General features: G+C 41.2%; 1 protein-coding gene across 3 annotated transcripts in view; it reads left to right on the top strand.

Annotated features, from left to right (window-relative positions):
- The first annotated feature begins 17,118 nt into the window (after positions 1-17,118).
- The window catches only part of LOC114147841 (3-oxoacyl-[acyl-carrier-protein] reductase FabG), a 38,266-nt gene continuing 37,404 nt past the window's right edge, over positions 17,119-17,980 (top strand). Inside the window, exon 1 of one of the 3 annotated variants that reach the window (XM_028022527.1) lies at positions 17,119-17,283. In XM_028022527.1, the coding sequence (XP_027878328.1) occupies positions 17,268-17,283 (16 nt within the window). In that variant the 5' untranslated portion in view covers positions 17,119-17,267. The remainder of the gene's footprint in view (positions 17,284-17,980) is intronic. The other 2 variants (XM_028022529.1, XM_028022528.1) reach the window with 2 other exon arrangements.

The raw sequence follows: 17,980 nt of genomic DNA on the forward strand, positions 1-17,980 counted from the left end.
TGCTCAATTTTACAACATCTCAAAATGATGAAAACAAAGATTAGGGTTCCATGGAATGAAATGTTTGAATGTCAAGCATTGATAAGCAGTCTTCATGCTTATGAGGCGGAGCGGCGACAGAATCTCTTTTCATAACTGGTTTGTCAAGCTCCAGAGGTCCAACTGTTCTCATAAACTACAATGTAACAAAAGTGTGAAATTTATTATCTGGCCTTGTTTATGAGGACATACCAACTGCATTGATGTCTTCAGTCAACACTCATTTAGCACTCAGAATTGTTCAGAATTGTTCAGATGCAACAAGATAAAGGTCTTATTGACCAAAGTTCAATTCTTGTTATAGTAATTCCTGGTATAGTTACACTAAACCTAAGTTTCTTATAACTAGATTAACTTGATTAGATATGTGGATTGATATTTCTTAGAAAAGTGTTGGATCAGCCGTTTTTTTGACAGATGAAGATTAGTTCATGTTCAGAGGTGTGGCACCATGTTATTTCTCAATCTGTAACACAAATTAGGATACACCAAGCAATAAAGATTAATTTTATTTCCCATTTTGCCTTTTTTTATTTAAACATATAAAATAGCCCTGTCGTTGTCAAAAAGTAGTTCTGCAACTGTATCAGTGGCATGCTAAGCTGTGAAAGTTTAGAAATTCCTGCAACTATTCTTCCTCGAAGCTTTTAAGGGTAACTGCAAAAACACGAATGACTTCAGGGCAAATTCCAACCTCCGTTGAGACAGCTTCATTTGTTGGATGTTTTTTCAAAGAAGCATCAATTGAGTTCGTTTGAGTGCTTCAGGTTTAAGCTTTTTTTCCCCCTGACAACCTAGTCTATAATCTCCAATATTAGCAAAGTACAGGGGTTTTTGTGACCCCTGAACTTTGCCACTGAGACAAGTTCAGTAGGAAACTTTTATAATTTTTTTTTGTATATTTGTTGATGCTCTCACTAAATCATGGCAGTATATTAGACATAATCTGTGGGAAAAAAATGAGCTTTTCTGCCTTCTCCCAGTGTTCTAGAAACAGCCAATAAGTGGCAGGAGGCAGGTCTTAGGACTATCAATCACACTGCGAGCGATTGAAGTTGTAAAGTGGCAATACATGAAAAAGGTTCAATGGGGTATGTGAATACTGTCACAAAGCATTGTAGTTCATTCAGATAGGATGATTAAAAAACGGTTGCCATGTACAGTACAGACCAAAAGTTTGGACACACAGGTGTGTCCAAACTTTTGGTCTGTACTGTACATGAAGGTCTCTTCCTGAGCAGAAACAATGAGAGGGAACAGTAAGTGCACCTTGAACCTGAAATTTGTGAACATTTTTAACACTGTACAAGATTGATAATCCCTCTAAGGCTGCACATGTCTGGCACTGGCATAATATTCAAAAACATTTATCATTTCATTGCAGTCGTGGTGGGATTAAAACTTTAAACATATTTAATAAGAGCTATTCAAAGACAGGAATTATTTGTTCAGTGCAAACTGTGTGAATCTCTTCTGCCTCCTGGCAAACTGACAATGGTTCCAATACAACGAATCCACCCACTAATTAACTAAGACTATAAATCATAAATAGTTGAGCGACAACTTGTAGAACCACTGTGGGTTAATCCAACATAAAGACATTCACATCCTCTGCATTCTAGAGTCGTAAATACATATATTTTGTCAGAAACAGTTTTGATGCAAAAGATCTGACAGAGAAGGTAACAAAGATATACCTACCCAAGACTAAGATATACCTAAGACTGCATTCACACCAGTCGTTCTTAGCCTGTTTTAAATCAATTCCAGTTAATTTACCTTGAAATTGCGATATGGTTTTAACTGATAACTTTACTGTCAGGTTATGTTGGCATGAGGACCCAAATGTAGATGGACGGAGAAAGTAGATGAAGAATTGTTTTAATTAAAAAAATAAGAACCAAACTTGCAGTGAAGAAAAATAAGTTTCTTATTTCTAAGTGGCAAGTTCTCCCACTTAGAAATCATGGAGGGGTCTGGAATTTTATCTTAGGTGCATGTCCACTATGAGAGACATAATCTAAAAAAGAATCCGGAAATCATAATGTATAATTTATCTGTGTTACTGCTGCAAATAAGTATTTGAACACATATGAAAATCAATGTTGATATTTAATATTAATATTGTTTGTTTACAATTACAGAGGGCAATTGTTTCCTGTAGTTTTTCCACTATATTTGCATACACTGCAGCAGGGATTTTGGCCCATTCCTCCACACAGATGTTCTCTAGATCAGCCCGGTTTCTGGGCTGTCACTGAGAAACACGGAGTTTGTGCTCCTTCCAAAGATTTTCTATAGGGTTTAGGTCTGGAGATTGGCTTAAACCATGACGTCTTAGTGCATTACCCACAGTAACATTGGAAACAGTGGTACCAGCTCTCTTCAGGTCATTGACCAGCTCCTCCCGTGCAGTTGATTCCTCGGAAAGGTGAGTAATACACAACGACGTCATGGTTTAAAATCATGCCCATGCATGATGTCATGCATGGTCCTTGATGGCATGTCCTTGCCATCAAGGACGGTTCCCCTGTTTAAATCAGTACACATCCAGGCCCATCTTAAGTTTGCCCATGATCATTTGGATGATCCAGAGACGTAATGGGAGAAAGTCATGTGGTCAGATGAGACCAAAATAGAACTTTTTGGTCTTAATTCCACTCATCATTCTTCCACTAGAGGACGAAGAATGATGAGTGCCATCCCAAAAACACCATCCCTACTGTGAAGCATGGTGGTGGAAGCAACATGCTTTGGGGGTGTTTTTCTGCACATGGGACAGGACGACTGCGCTCTATTGACCAGGACCATGTATTGTGAGATTTTGGGGAACAACCTTCTTCCTCATCTTTCTTAGGATCATTGATACATCATACTGTGAGATCTTATGCATATTTACGTGTGGCAGGACCAGTGCGATGAAAAATGGGCAACTAAAATTTAAAACCACTATTTTAATGTAGGTAGAATAAATTGCAACAACACCATTTTTAAAGTTACCTTGAAGGAACACAGTTCCGCTACAGATGAGGCTCAAGAAAATTTCACTCAATTTAATAATTTTAATTACTATGTATCCATGCTTTAGTCAGTATGAAAACACTTAAGACAACTCACATTAAAGATAGACAATTTACAGCTCAGCTCGGGATGGCAGCACAGATCAGGATAGTGACCTAAACGAAAGAAAACACAGCAAACAAGACAGCAATAAAAATAAAGTTGTGCACCAAACCAGAAAATGAACCACCACCCGGAAAGTCCACCACCAAACACAGAGAGCTGGCTGTGTTCTGACAAATATAAAAGAAATAAGAACCACAACCTTCAATTTATGTAAATGAATTAAATCACAACAATTACAATATATTCCAGTCCAAACCACGATAAATAGTCAAGCAGCGATAGTGTGCATTAAATAATGGTCTGTCCGTAAGCTGGGACGAACCACCAAGGCCGCAGCAGAAGATGACCCACACTGAGCAGCACTAGCGTCTAATCAAAAATTAATGTTAGAAACAGGCACTGGTGTGGTGCATTCACAACCTACAAGGCATACACACAGTGGAAATTGAGCTAGGATATGTAGTCTTCCTTATCTCTGCTACAGGGTAGCTAATCAGCGACAAAGCAAAATAAATGGTGCTTCTGGATTGCCTGCTTTGCAAACACCAGCCAACAGCATGCTAAATAGCCTTTTAGGCTATGTCAGCTTCCCAAACTCTATCTTACTTCAAATATTTTAGATATATTGTACAAAAAGAGTAGCTAAATATTCTGCAAATGACCTGGAGTTAGGGCTTTGCAGAAGAAATCTACAGAAAAATCTACAAAGAGATGAATCCAGACTAAATAGATGTAGATCCTCTATCTCTGAAGCAGAGAACCTTGACTTCTGTTTTACCATACAGAGGTAAATACTCAAGACTGTATGTCTTGAGTATTTTATTTGCTTTTTGTTACAGTGATTATTGTGTTTATCTTTTAGTGTTTTCTATGCATTTATGACATCCCACTCATCTTGAACACGATACAGGATGAATAAAATAATGTAACTTCTATAGCTATACAATGTGGCTAATCAGCTATGCAAAAGGACGAAAGCCCAATGATGTTTTAAAGATGTTGTGAACTCGCTATGTATGTGGGATCATCAAAACTAGTGTAATGATGATTGGGACCGGATGCCTGGGGTGAAAAAACATTTCTGAGTGTCTTCTTTGCTTGTATGTATTAGAAGTAGAAAAACATAGTAAGCAATATCATAGAATCAGTTGTACCTTAAAAGCTTTCCATCCATGATCTGAACACGCTGATCCTTGCAGAGTGGTGAGGGGGCTGGTGGTGCCCATCTCCAGCAGTCATCAGATGAGAGGCGGGGTTCACACTGGAAAGGTCACCAGTCCATCACAGGGACCTGTAAGCTGACAACAAATAAAATGTCTGAAAGAGAAATGGTAGATTAACAATTCTGTTGAATTATTTTTAAATCAAAAACATGTTTATTAAGCATGATGAACATGATATATCATGTTTATCATGCTGGAGACGCTGCGAAGTACACAAAGGTTACATTATGGCTGATGACCCTCAGAGGAACTTTCGTTCTGCGTGTGTGTTACCATCATAAAATTTGTGATGGTAACACAAGTTTTGGGTGTTGTTAAAAATGTAGCCAGCTGCTCAGTGTAAAAAAAAAACAACCTTATACCATGAAGATGATGTGGGGGTTCATCCTCCGAACTGGTTGGTGTTCTGGTGGAGCCAGTCCTCTTCTGAGACAATAAAGACTTTAGGTTTTCTAAGTCTGGGTCCCTGTCTTCCTCTTTCATCTTAATTTGCTTAGACTGCAAAAATATGTTGAAGATAAAAACAATGATGAATGAGTAACAGCCTCACAACATCAAAGTCTCTTTGACATACTGAGCTTAATTAAAACCAGGTTACATTTATGAAGAAAACTATATCAAATTGCAACAAACAGAGCCTTCATGCAGTTATAACATGAAGTTAATATTAATAAAAATCACAATAAAAATGATAAAATAACTATTTATGAAACCAATGTAAGTTTCTTTATATATGTACTGCACTGTTTATAACTAAATGAAGAATAATTAGCATTTTGAAGCAAACTTACCACCAGCTAGCAACACGTTAGCTGCCTTCCTGCCTTCAGTCTCCTTTCGTGACCCACATTTCATTTCCATCTGTTGTGTTGTCGTCTAACTCAGACTAGAACATCCATCCATCCATCTTCTTCCACTTATCCGGGGTCGGGTCGCGGGGGTAGCAGCTTCAGAAGGGACGCCCAGACTTCCCTCTCCCCGACCACTTCTGCCAGCTCTTCCGGGGGAATCCCAAAGCATTCCCAGGCCAGCCAAGAGACATAGTCCCTCCAGCGTGTCCTGGGTCTTCCCCGGGGCCTCCTCCCGGTGGGACGTGCCCGGAATACCTCACCAGGAAGGCGTCCAGGAGGCATCCTGACCAGATGCCTGAGCCACCTCAACTGGCTCCTCTTGATGTGAAGGAGCAGCAGCTCAGTCATCCGGGAGTCCCTCCCGGATGACTGAGCTTCTCACCCTATCTCTAAGGGAGAGCCCAGACACCCTACGGAGAAAACCCATTTCGGCCGCTTGTATCCGCGATCTTGTTCTTTCGGTCATGACCCAAAGCTCATGACCATAGATGAGGGTGGGAACGTAGATCGACCGGTAAATCGAGAGCTTCGCTTTTTGGCTCAGCTCTCTCTTCACCACGACGGACCGGTACAGCGCCCGCTTGACGGCAGACACTGCGCCAATCCGCCTGTCGATCTCCCGCTCCCTTCTTCCCTCATTCATGAACAAGATCCCGAGATACTTGAACTCCTCCATTTGGGGCAAGACACCCCCCCGACCCGAAGAAGGCACTCTACCCTTTTCCAGCTCAAGACCATGGCCTCGTATTTGGAGGCACTGATCCCCATCCCGGCCACTTCACACTCAGCTAGATTAGATTTAGTGACTTAGATTCAAGTCCCAGGCTCGTTATTTTTATACTCACTAAAGGAAAGCCTAAAGCCACCACATTACCAGAATCATGTACACCAGGGGTTTTCAAAGTATGAAAGGGTGAGCCCCCCTCCAAGGAGCACAATGCCTGCTGTGCCCCCCCAATAATCAACCCACACATAAACAAATGCCACTACAGAACACCTTCTAATTGCTTTTATTTTAGAACCATCTCATCTTTTAAAATGACACTTTATCTGAATGAAATTTAACACATGAACATTTTAAAACATTTCCTCCCATTTTAATTATTTTATCAGGGCCTTTGTATGGCAAATACGCCCTTTTTTCATTTTTCTAATAAGAACAACCCCAAACTCATTTTTCAACCGTTTTCTCAAACAAACGTTACAGCTGAGATTCTGGGTTTAATGTTTGAGATATCAACAGTGTTTTCACATCTTAACAAAACATTTTGATCAGATCTTTGGAACACATCTGTAAATGTTGCACATTTCCTGGAAATTAAAAAATAAATCAAAAACCTAAACAGTTGCAAAATCGTGGAGCTCTTGTTGTGGCTCATCTAAACAATTTATCTCAAGCTAATAGAGCGTGCTGTATGAAAGAGCGGAGGCATACAAAGCAAAAAAACAATTACGCACGCTATGCGCACCCTTTCTTTTTCTATCACGGTCCTGAATCATGTGTAACTCATTTTATTTATGATTTTAACTAAATTGGCAACATTACTGTTCACCTCACCTTAGTTTTAGTGGGAACAATGTGCTTGTGCTTTTGATGCGCGAATCCGGATAAGCTTCTTTTCCGGTTTATTCTTTCCCTCGCACCGCGCCTCCCTTAAAGTGCTCTGGAGCCGCCTAGGGGAGGCGCGCCTCACACGTTGAAAACCGCCGATGTACACTAATTTTACTTTAATTGGAGAAACTAAAATAATCAATGACTCAATTAATTTCGATGTCCACCAACCTCTACAGAATTTTAAAAGGTATATTTATTAAGCAAGCTTTAGCAGGGATAAGTGACATACAAATTAATTATTAGAGATTACAGTACTAATTTAGAATAATAAAATCAACATAAACCAAACATATTATCCTAACTCCTTTCCCTGACCTGTGTCACTAATAAACTGAGTGAGGCTTTTGGGGAGCAGTTCAACTCATACCCAGATGGCAGTTGATCTTGGCAACAGAAGTCTTCAATTCCTTGGTCAGAGTCTTTGTCCTTGTGTGGTAAAATCCTCTTTAGAATAGAAGCAAAGCAGAACGGGTTACTATCCTTTGAACGCCCAATTCTTTATCCCTCCGGGACCTTTGTCTTTTCTCCAAGTCTGTTGCGGTGGGTTTGAGATCGTTGGGTTGAGGCAGAGTTGGCGGTAGAATCAGGAGCCAGGGCTGGGGGCTGAAGGATCTTGTCCCTTTCTGGCGACGTGAAGTCTCAACTTCCCCGTAGCTCCAAAGTGCTGTCCTCTGCTGATCTTTTCTCTGCGTCCTCCTGTTGACTCGTCTTCAGCGCCGCGGACTAAGAACAGCTTGTTCCTCTTTCTGCCATCTTTTATACTATCTCAGCCCATGGTTGTGTATGGGGAGATGGTGTACGTGACTTCTTGAACATTCGATGAGACAATGGAAAGTCCCAACCTTCCCCAACCGTCAGCCCTTGCGTAACTTACAGCGTTAAACATTATGTGAACTTCCTCTTTTTGCGAGCCATCTGGAGTCTTTTGCAATCATACTCCTTGACACTCCCCTACTCCCTCGCTCTACTCAGCTTGCCTATTGCGACACAGCCTGAGAACAGGCCCTCACCCATCACTTTAATTCCATCTTTTTAAATCATCACATTTCTGTTAATTCATTATAAATCATTAACACAATCATCTTATACTTACATTCATCATAACTTTAAGTATGATTTTAAACCAACAGAGTTTTGTAATCCATTATTAATTATCAAGCATGATTGTAAATCAACACATTGTAATCTATTATTAAGTATCAACCCCAATCATCATGTTTTTATAATCATTACAGATCAAGATACAAAAATACATTTCAGAAATTGATTAAGTGTTTATATATTCATTCAGTGTTTATATGTGCACATACAGTACATATACAGTATATTTATTTTTAATTATACTTAAATCAAACTGCAAGATTACTTATTTGTTTCAGGCCTATATGCTCTGTTTTCTGCAGGTACCTGGAAAGATCTCACAACCCTACGCTAGTTTTCACGACAGATCCTAAGGCAACCAAAACAGATCCCCTCAACACCTTGGCTGTGCCTAGAAATTCTGTCCATAAAAGTAATGAACAGAATCGGTGACAAAGCACAGCCCTGGCGGAGTCCAACTCTCACGGGAAACGAGCCCGACTTACTGCTGGCAATGCGGACCAGGCTCTGACACCGGGCATACAGGGACCTGACAGCCTGTATCAAAGGGCCCGGTACTCCCACAGAACCCCCCACAGGGCTCCCGAGGGACAGGGTCGAATGCCTTCTCCAAGTCCACAAAACACATGTAGACCGGTTGGGCGAACTCCCATGCACCCTCCAGGACCCTGCTGAGGGTGTAGAGCTGGTCCAGTGTTCCACGACCAGGACGAAAACCACACTGCTCTTCCTGAATTCGAGGTTTGACTACCCGACGGACCCTCCTCTCCAGGACCCCTGAATAGACCTTGTCAGGGAGGCTTAAGAGTGTGACCCCTCTATAATTGGAGCACACCCTCCGGTCCCCCTTTTTGAACAGGGGGACCACCACCCCAGTCTGCCAATCCAGGGGAACTGCCCCCGATGTCCATGCGATATTGCAGAGTCGCGTCAGCCAACACAACCCTACAACATCCAGAGCCTTAAGGAACTCCGGGCGGATCTCATCCACCCCCGGGGTCTTGCCACTGAGGAGCTTTTTAACCACCTCGGCAACCTCGTCCCCAGAAATTGGAGAGCCAAACCCAGAGTCCCCAGGCTCAGCTTTCTCAATGGAAGGCATGTTGGTGGGATTGAGGAGGTCTTCGAAGTATTCTGCCCACCGGCCCACAACGTCCCGAGTAGAGGTCAGCAGCACACCATCCCCACTATGGAAGGAAGAGGAAGGAAGCCACACAGAGATAAATTAACCCCCGACAAACTCCCGCTTTCTGTGAGGTAAAAATATTTGTCGAGGGAGTCCGGCGGCTTTGGAGAGAGCATAGATGGAGGCAGTAACCTCTGTCAGTTCTCCGTCGGTAAATCCCACATAGTGTTGGTGCCGTACTGCTTCCCACCCCTTAGACGCCAGATGGTGGACCAGAATCGCCTTGAAGCCGTACGGAAGTCTTTCTCCATGGCCTCTCCAAACTCCTCCCACGCCCGAGTGTTTGCCTCAGCAACCACCCGAGCCGCATGCCGCTTCGCCCTCCGGTACCCATCAGCTGCTTCCGGAGTCCCACAGGCCAAAAAGGCCCGATAGGACTCCTTCTTCAACCTGACGGCACCCCTCACCGAAGGTGTCCACCAATGTGTTCGAGGGTTGCCGCTGCGACAGGCACCGACAACCTTGTGGCCACAGCTCCGATCGGCCGCCTCGACAATGGAGGCACGGAACATGGTCCATTCAGACTCCATGTCCTCCACCTCCCCCGGGACGTGTTTGAAGCATGGGCGTAGGTTTGGGTATGGACGGTCGTGACATGTCACGACCAATATTCAAGGAATATAAAATAGTGACCCCGACCAATTTTTGCCATATTAATTAAAAAAAAAAAACATATGTATTTTTTAACAAAAACAAAATAAATAAACGAAAATCTACATTGATTAGTTTAATATTTCAATATACTACGCAGTGGTAGCATTCATTTTAAAATTCGCTGTTATGAACTATGACGACCCATGTCGCTATTGGCTCAAAGAACGTGGATCTACATACTTTGATTAGCTGCAACAGGCGGCGGCCAGCTGGCCACACGCAGAACGGAAGCTTGGTCCATGGTGCTGAAAGTGAACGCGTCTCCTTCTGAGTTTGACATTTATTATGAGTCTCCATGTCGCCACCAAAAAAGAAAAGGACGACAGACATTAGAAGTTATTTCGCTACCTCGGCTGTAAGTACAGTGAGGGGATCCATAAGTTAGATATAGTATTTTACTGAAACTATCACGCAACGCATTTGTTGCGTGATCCGGTGTTTAGTAAGGTCAGCACTGAATGCGAGGTAGAATACGTCTGTTAATTATGTAATATTTTTTCACATAGGGAGGGTGGGAGGGAGTTATTAAGCCAATGTGGTGTGTTTAAGTGTTTAAAGTTATAATGTTCAAAATTGGTACAAGCATGCTTTTAGTTTACTATGTATATATTTATAGGTACTACACTTAATACGCTGCTCAAAAAAATAAAGGGAACACTCAAATAACACATCCTAGATCTAAATGAAAGAAATATTCTCATTGAATACTTTGTTCTGTACAAAGTTGAATGTGCTAACAACAAAATCACACAAAAATCATCAATGGAAATCAAATTTATTAACCAATGGAGGCCTGGATTTGGAGCCACACACAAAATTAAAGTGAAATAACACTACACGCTGATACAACTTTAATGTAATGTCCTTAAAACAAGTCAAAATGAGGCTCAGTATTGTGTGTGGCCTCCACGTGCCTGTATGACCTCCCTACAACGCCTGGGCATGCTCCTGATGAGGTGGTGGATGGTCTCCTGAGGGATCTCCTCCCAGACCTGGACTAAAACATCCACCAACTCCTGGACAGTCTGTGGTGCAACGTGACGTTGGTGGATGGAGCGAGACATGATGTCCCAGATGTGCTCAATCAGATTCAGGTCTGGGGAACGGGCTGGCCAGTCCATAGCTTCAATGCCTTCATCTTGCAGGAACTGCTGACACACTCCAGCCACATGAGGTCTAGCATTGTCCTGCATTAGGAGGAACCCAGGGCCAACCGCACCAGCATATGGTCTCACAAGGGATCTGAGGATCTCATCTCGGTACCTAATGGCAGTCAGGCTACCTCTGGTGAGCACATGGAGGGCTGTGCGGCCCTCCAAAGAAATGCCACCCCACACCATTACTGACCCACTGCCAAACCGGTCATGCTGAAGGATGTTGCAGGCAGCAGACCACTCTCCATGGCGTCTCCAGACTCTGTCACGTCTGTCACATGTGCTCAGTGTGAACCTGCTTTCATCTGTGAAGAGCACAAGGCGCCAGTGGCGAATTTGCCAATCCTGGTGTTCTCTGGCAAATGCCAAGCGTCCTGCACGGTGTTGGGCTGTGAGCACAACCCCCATCTGTGGACGTCGGGCCCTCATACCATCCTCATGGAGTCGGTTTCTAACCGTTTGTGCAGACACATGCACATTTGTGGCCTGCTGGAGGTCATTTTGCAGGGCTCTGGCAGTCGGAGGTAGCAGTCCTGCTGCTGGGTTGTTGCCCTCCTACGGCCTCCTCCACGTCTCCTGGTGTACTGGCCTGTCTCCTGGTAACGCCTCCAGCCTCTGGACACTACGCTGACAGACACAGCAAACCTTCTTGCCACAGCTCGCATTGATGTGCCATCCTGGATGAGCTGCACTACCTGAGCCACTTGTGTGGGTTGTGGAGTCCGTCTCATGGTACCACGAGTGTGAAAGCACCACCAACATTCAAAACTGACCAAAACATCAGCCAGACAGCATAGGTACTGAGAAGTGGTCTGTGGTCCCAACTGCAGAACCACTCCTTTATTGAGTGTGTCTTGCTAATTGCCAATAATTTCCACCTGTTGTCTATTCCATTTGCACAACAGCAGGTGAAATTGATTGTCAATCAGTGTTGCTTCCTAAGTGGACAGTTTGATTTCACAGAAGTTTGATTTACTTGGAGTTATATTGTGTTGTTTAAGTGTTCCCTTTATTTTTTGAGCAGTGTACTTAGTATACTCAAAATGTATACTATACATTTGTGAAATATACTCACAATTCACAAATGTGAGTGTATTTGAAATATACTAAAGTAGCCTATATTTCTTTTTTTTCCACTAGGGTCTTCACCAGTGTTATGCCGAGAAACGCATGCCTGCCGAGAATTGCCTGCCCTGTCGCGGGAGCGTGCATCGCTCTAAACTCTCGCATATTGATGAGAAAACGGACTGAAATATGACCGAAGAGGAAACTATTGCGAAAGATATTCGTAATATTATCACGTTTCTTAGCCCTAAAACTGTGGGTTTTATTTCGCAGATTAACTGTGACTACGTAGAAAAAGTTATTTCAATCGTAACTGTTTGTTTCTTCAAGTTTGGAGGGGAGGCACTTTTTTGGCAAAGCCTATTATTAGCCTTCCGATATCTGCATGCCCTCTCTATTTTCCTCAGTTATTATCCTATTGATGTGAAACTCATACCAGTAGCTCAGTGGATAAGTGGAATTATGTAGAAAAGATTATGTCACTCTTAACTCTTTATTTCTTCAAGCTAGGAAAGGGATGCATATTTTGACAATATGGATTTTGAGCCTGCCGATATATGCATGCCCAATCTATTTTCCCCAAATATCATCCTTTTGATTGAAACAGTACCAGTAGCTCAGAGAACAGAAATTATTATGTAGAAAAGTGAAATCCTTCCTAACTCTGTTTAGCTGAGTTAGCAGGGCATACATGTTTTGGCACAGCAAATTGTGAGCTGCCGATATTTGCATGCCCTGTTTTTCAGTTGAAAAGTGTTGTACAGATATGAAAGTCACTCTATTAGCTCAGAGGATATGTGTCATCCTCTAGAATATTTCATATAATACATTACTATCCAAAATCTTCAAATTGCAGGAAAAGCATTTTCTGGCAAGGGGCATTTGGAGGCCTCTGGTGACCTTCTTCACCTGTCAATGGACTATTTGATCTTATGCATTCATTATTTCACAACACAGTAAGAAATATTCATAAAGAACCCACTTTACTCAAATCTAACTCTTAAGTAATTCACATTCATCAATCTGTGTCAACTGGGCGTTTCTTGACACAATGATGGTGGTACCACTCTTACAAAAAAATCCCATGAAATTCACATGTGACCACATGTGGTTCCCATTTTCCACATGTGATAAAGTATTTTCTTCATGTGATCCATGGTTTATTCAACATGGGATCACATGTGATCACATATTTCTCACTTGTGCCTTAGTTTATGTGCCTCTGGCATAACTTAAATGAATGTTAAGTTATGCCATAGGCATAAACTTCAACTTTAAGACAAAGAGACACTTATATTTATGTGTTAATAGAAATATTTGATAATAATATAGTGTATATAGTTAACTAAAAAAAATAACTAACTGGTGTGAAATAAAAGTATAAAATGCTTTATAAAATAAAATAATACAAAATAAAGGGTTTAAGCCTGAGCTATTATATATATTTATGGATAAAGTGGACTTGAAGACTTGGCTTTTTTTTCCTGAACAAAAGGTAAGAAATGTTTTAGTTGATTTGAATCTCAAGGTATATTGAAAATGTTTGCACAGAAATACAAATCTGGAAAGTAATGCGTACTGATAGTGATGTACCGGTGAACTTTTCCTTAGTGCTAAAGTCATGCTAAGCTAGCTAAACGTTAACTGAATGCTGGCCCATTTTACAGTTTGAAGGCACTTGAGTCCTACAGGTCCCAAAACAAATTAGTGTGGATTTGATGGTTTGATGCTTCACCACTTAAACTTTACCCCGGCTATTTTTTTAATGGAGGGCACAACAGACGGCAGCTGTTTTTTCAGTCAAAATTAAAGTTGAGGACCGTTATAATAAAACGGTCATTTCTCCACCCTCCCTCCATGTCTGGAGCGCGTGCAGATGTGTGAGCTCGCTATTATGATGACATTCTTCCAGTAGATAAATATAAATTGACCTGTTACTGTTTGTAACACTGCATGATTTTTCTTTTAATTGCAAAGAGAATCATAGTTTATCAACTGAAGTGTTTTTTTAGCCTGACACAGGATAGTCACCAAACAACGTCACGTTATGCTGCTTTAATAATAATATTTTCCCTACTGGTATGAATAAAGTAATTCTATTCTATTCTATTCTATTCTATTTACTTAGCAGATCAGAGCACCCCATGTCATTCTGGTAAATTACATACTGATGTAAAAGTAGGACTTTGCTGTGTGTGTGTGTGTTGGTGTGCGTGCACATAAAATGTAGTCAAGATCATAGGAGCTTTCTTTTATTTATTTTTACATTTTGTTCGAGGCCAGTGGTCCAGTGAAGCTCAGATGAGGAATGAATGAGGCAACACATCAGAACAGCCAAAGGACCTCATCACCTTCAGCACTGGAGTAGAAAACTCCCCACCTGAGCATCACCACCCTTGTGCCAGTAACCACAGCACCTTCACCTGTGGTTACTGGCACATATAAGAAGACCCCTATACAAGCCACCAATGCCAACATGGTGGCATTGGTGGCTTGTATAGCCATCCTTGAAGACATTAAGGAGACTCAGAGGGTTCACAGTCGAATGCTACAGTCTCTCCTGAAGCAACGTGAAGGACCAGTCGCTGAGGTTTTACCCGAGGTTTTGTTTTCCTCTCTGGACTGGCACTGATGATATTAAACCCGTTTCTAGACATCTGATCTTGACACGTTTATTGTCTGGGCCTAATTTTGGGCAAATCTGTATGGAGTCATACTCAGAAGTTAAAAGTTGTTTCTGGTTCTCAACAGTGTCAAACAGAAGTAAATAACATCACATCTTTCACACATCATTCACGTGTAAAAAGTTGTGTGAACCACATGTGTGGTTTTCATGTGGTCACATGTGACTTTCACATGTGATTTTCATGGGATTTTTTTGTAAGGGCACTTATTGCTGTCTTGCCCTTTGTTGTGACATAATGAATTCATAAGATCAAGTAAAAACAGGGCATGCAAATATTGGCAGCTCATAATTTGGTGTGCCAAAATATGCATCCCCTGCTAATTGAAGAAACAAACAGTTAAGAGTGAAATAACTTTTTCTACATAATCACATGAACTGCTGGTATAAGCTTTATATCAATAGAATAAAATATATAGGGTCTGCATGTATTGGCAAGCTAATAATTTGCTATGCCAAAAAATGCATCCCCCTGCTAACTTGAAGAAATTAAGAGTTAAGAGGGATTTCACATTTTCTACGTAATGACACTTGTTCTCTGAGCTAAAGCTATAAGTTTCATATCAACAGGACAATAGACAGGGGATGCAAATATTGGCAGGCTCAGAAATTAAAATGCATCCCCCCTACATTAATAGACTAGACAACTAAGGATGCTATAAAATGTTCTACATAATGGGCTTTTGTTTTGTAATGCTTTAAGCTATTATGGTGTTTAAAAAATCGGGGAATTTCAAACCATCTGCCAATAACATTTTCATCAGACACTGACTGAAAAACGTTCGACTCATAAAGGTGTAAAAACCGTATTTATTTAAATTAATCTGCGAAATAAAACCCTCCGTTTTAGGGCTTACATTGTTAAGAAACGTGATAGTGTTACGAATATCTTTAAAAGTTTCTTCTTCGGTAATATTTTCTTTCTCATCGTTTTCTCATAAATATGCGAGAGTTTAGAGCGATGCGCGCTCCCGCGACAGGGCATGCAATTCTCGGCAGGTATGCGTTTCTCGGCCTAACAGGATTGTCGCCGAGATTCGCCGTGGCCGTGGAGGGTCAGTCGGCCGGCGACGGGAAGGACTGAGCGGCGGAGAGGACCGCGCCCCCCCACATTTTGATGCTGGATCAACAGAAATAAATGGGCTGCATTTACTTCCTGCCCTCCATCTGCATTGGGTGACATCGTGCTACCTCATCTGAAACCCAGCAGTTACTGACAATTAAACAGACATCATCTCCCGCTCAGAGAAAACCACTGTGCATGGGGAAGGTGATGGGTGACAACAGACACACGGAATTACTAAGTCGCGTTAATGGCTAGGATTTGATAGCGCCACGTCAAGTCCCTAAACTTCACATTTTAACGGGAAAAAAAGCGTAATATGACTTGGATGTAACGAGTAACGCTATGGTTTTGTAAAAATGTTGTGAAGTATAAAGTACAGATACTTACTGTAAAATGTAGTGGAGTAAAAATCGAAAGTATCCATTATTAAATCTACATAAGTAAAGTACAGATATACGTAAATTGTACTTAAGTACACTAACAAAGTACTTGTACTTCGTTGCTTCCCACCACTGCGTTTGTGATTGCTCTCGCACATGAAACACGTTACACACATAGTTGGTGACAAAAAACACTATACATTATATACATAAGCTAAATATTGGAAAATCAGTTCATATTTTTAATGTCTTTAACCATTTTATTGGATACGTACAGACAGGAGGAACATGCTCTCATCAAATATCAGCCAGCTCAGTTACAGAGATTACGCAATCGAAGGTGAGGCTCAGCTCGCTACTGCCTCACCAGATGCGCTTCCGAGCATTTGAATGGGAAATTGTGAAAATTTAGCATTTTCAAGAAAACATAAGCAAAATTGGTAAAGCTAAATGAAAAATACTTTATTGTACAAACCACAGGTTGAAAGTACCAATATAAATTATCTTATTATTATTCTTCCATGATGACAGGTGAGACTCTGCCTCACCTTCCTCCCCTGACTGCACATCACTGACATACAAAAACTTGCATTTTTAATGTTTTCTTTATGGAAATAGTGTTGTTTATTCAACAGTTGCCCAGACAGGAGTAAAGGCAGAGATAGAAGGGGAAGACATGCACCAAATTTTTGACAGCTGTTGTTCTCTATATATTAGTAGAGCTTAAACGTCTACAAATGTCTCTTTTACGGTTGTTTGCTCTTTAAACTTTAAACTTTTAATCGAATATGCTTAAATAATATCAACCGAGTTGTTACAAAAGCACCTGAGACTCTTGAGGGTTTCGGAGCTCTATCTCACAAACTCTGGTTGCATTCAGCCGCTCCCATCGTCCCCCACCCCCGGTAGAGAAAACTGGCTATCTTCCACGAGCGAAACCGTCACGTGCCACGCTGAGTTGGATAATGGCGCTGTTCACGTGTTGGGTAACAGATTCAAGCTGTCACTCCTCCTCCCCTCTGTGGGTTACATGATATAACCGAAACCTCTGGACCTCCAGCAGCCCGTAAACCCTCCGTGGTTGTCAGCTGCAGAAACCGACGTCCCGCCCATAAACGGTAAATATGCTGCCTGACAAAGGTAAGTTCGTTACTTAATTTTTTTTGTACCGATAGGTTAGAGTGGTTAAAGGAGATAGCGAGAGAATCTCAGTACTCTTTACTCTCTCTACCAGTCCAGATAGAATCCAGGCTGTGTTCAAGTAGAAAACTTCTGTCTCATCTCAGGGAGCTTCTTACGATGAGTAAAACTTCAATAACAGTTGCACACTCACCGTAAACTTGGCTGATCACTTGTAATGCAATATTTACATTTGCATTTCAATATTTTTGTTTATTGTGCTGATGAGTATGTGTTTAGACTCACTAATCACCCTGGTATTTATATCACTTAAATAGATGTTTATACTTCTTTTGTAACTTCAACATTCATTGAAGCATTTTAGAAAATCATTTAACCTTTTTAAATGATCACAATGCTTTCATGTTTTAAATTAGAATATCTTGTTTTGCATTTGTCTACATGGGTGTGACTTTTTTTTTTACATTAACCATCTCGTTCTAATATTTAATTTCTGTAACTTGTAAATTATGTTTTATATGTTAATTGTTTTTTATTTTTACCATCAACCTGCCAGAGGACTATAAATGAAAATTAACCCTGGTGGTTAAATCTGGGATATTTACGTGGTTGATTTAATGTACACCTGTTGATTATTATGCACTGTTTATTACTGAATAAGTTCAAATCAAAACAGTTTGATGCTTGGCTGCAGAAA

Source organism: Xiphophorus couchianus, chromosome 7 (genome assembly GCF_001444195.1).
Source record: "Xiphophorus couchianus chromosome 7, X_couchianus-1.0, whole genome shotgun sequence".
Taxonomy (NCBI): domain Eukaryota; kingdom Metazoa; phylum Chordata; class Actinopteri; order Cyprinodontiformes; family Poeciliidae; genus Xiphophorus; species Xiphophorus couchianus.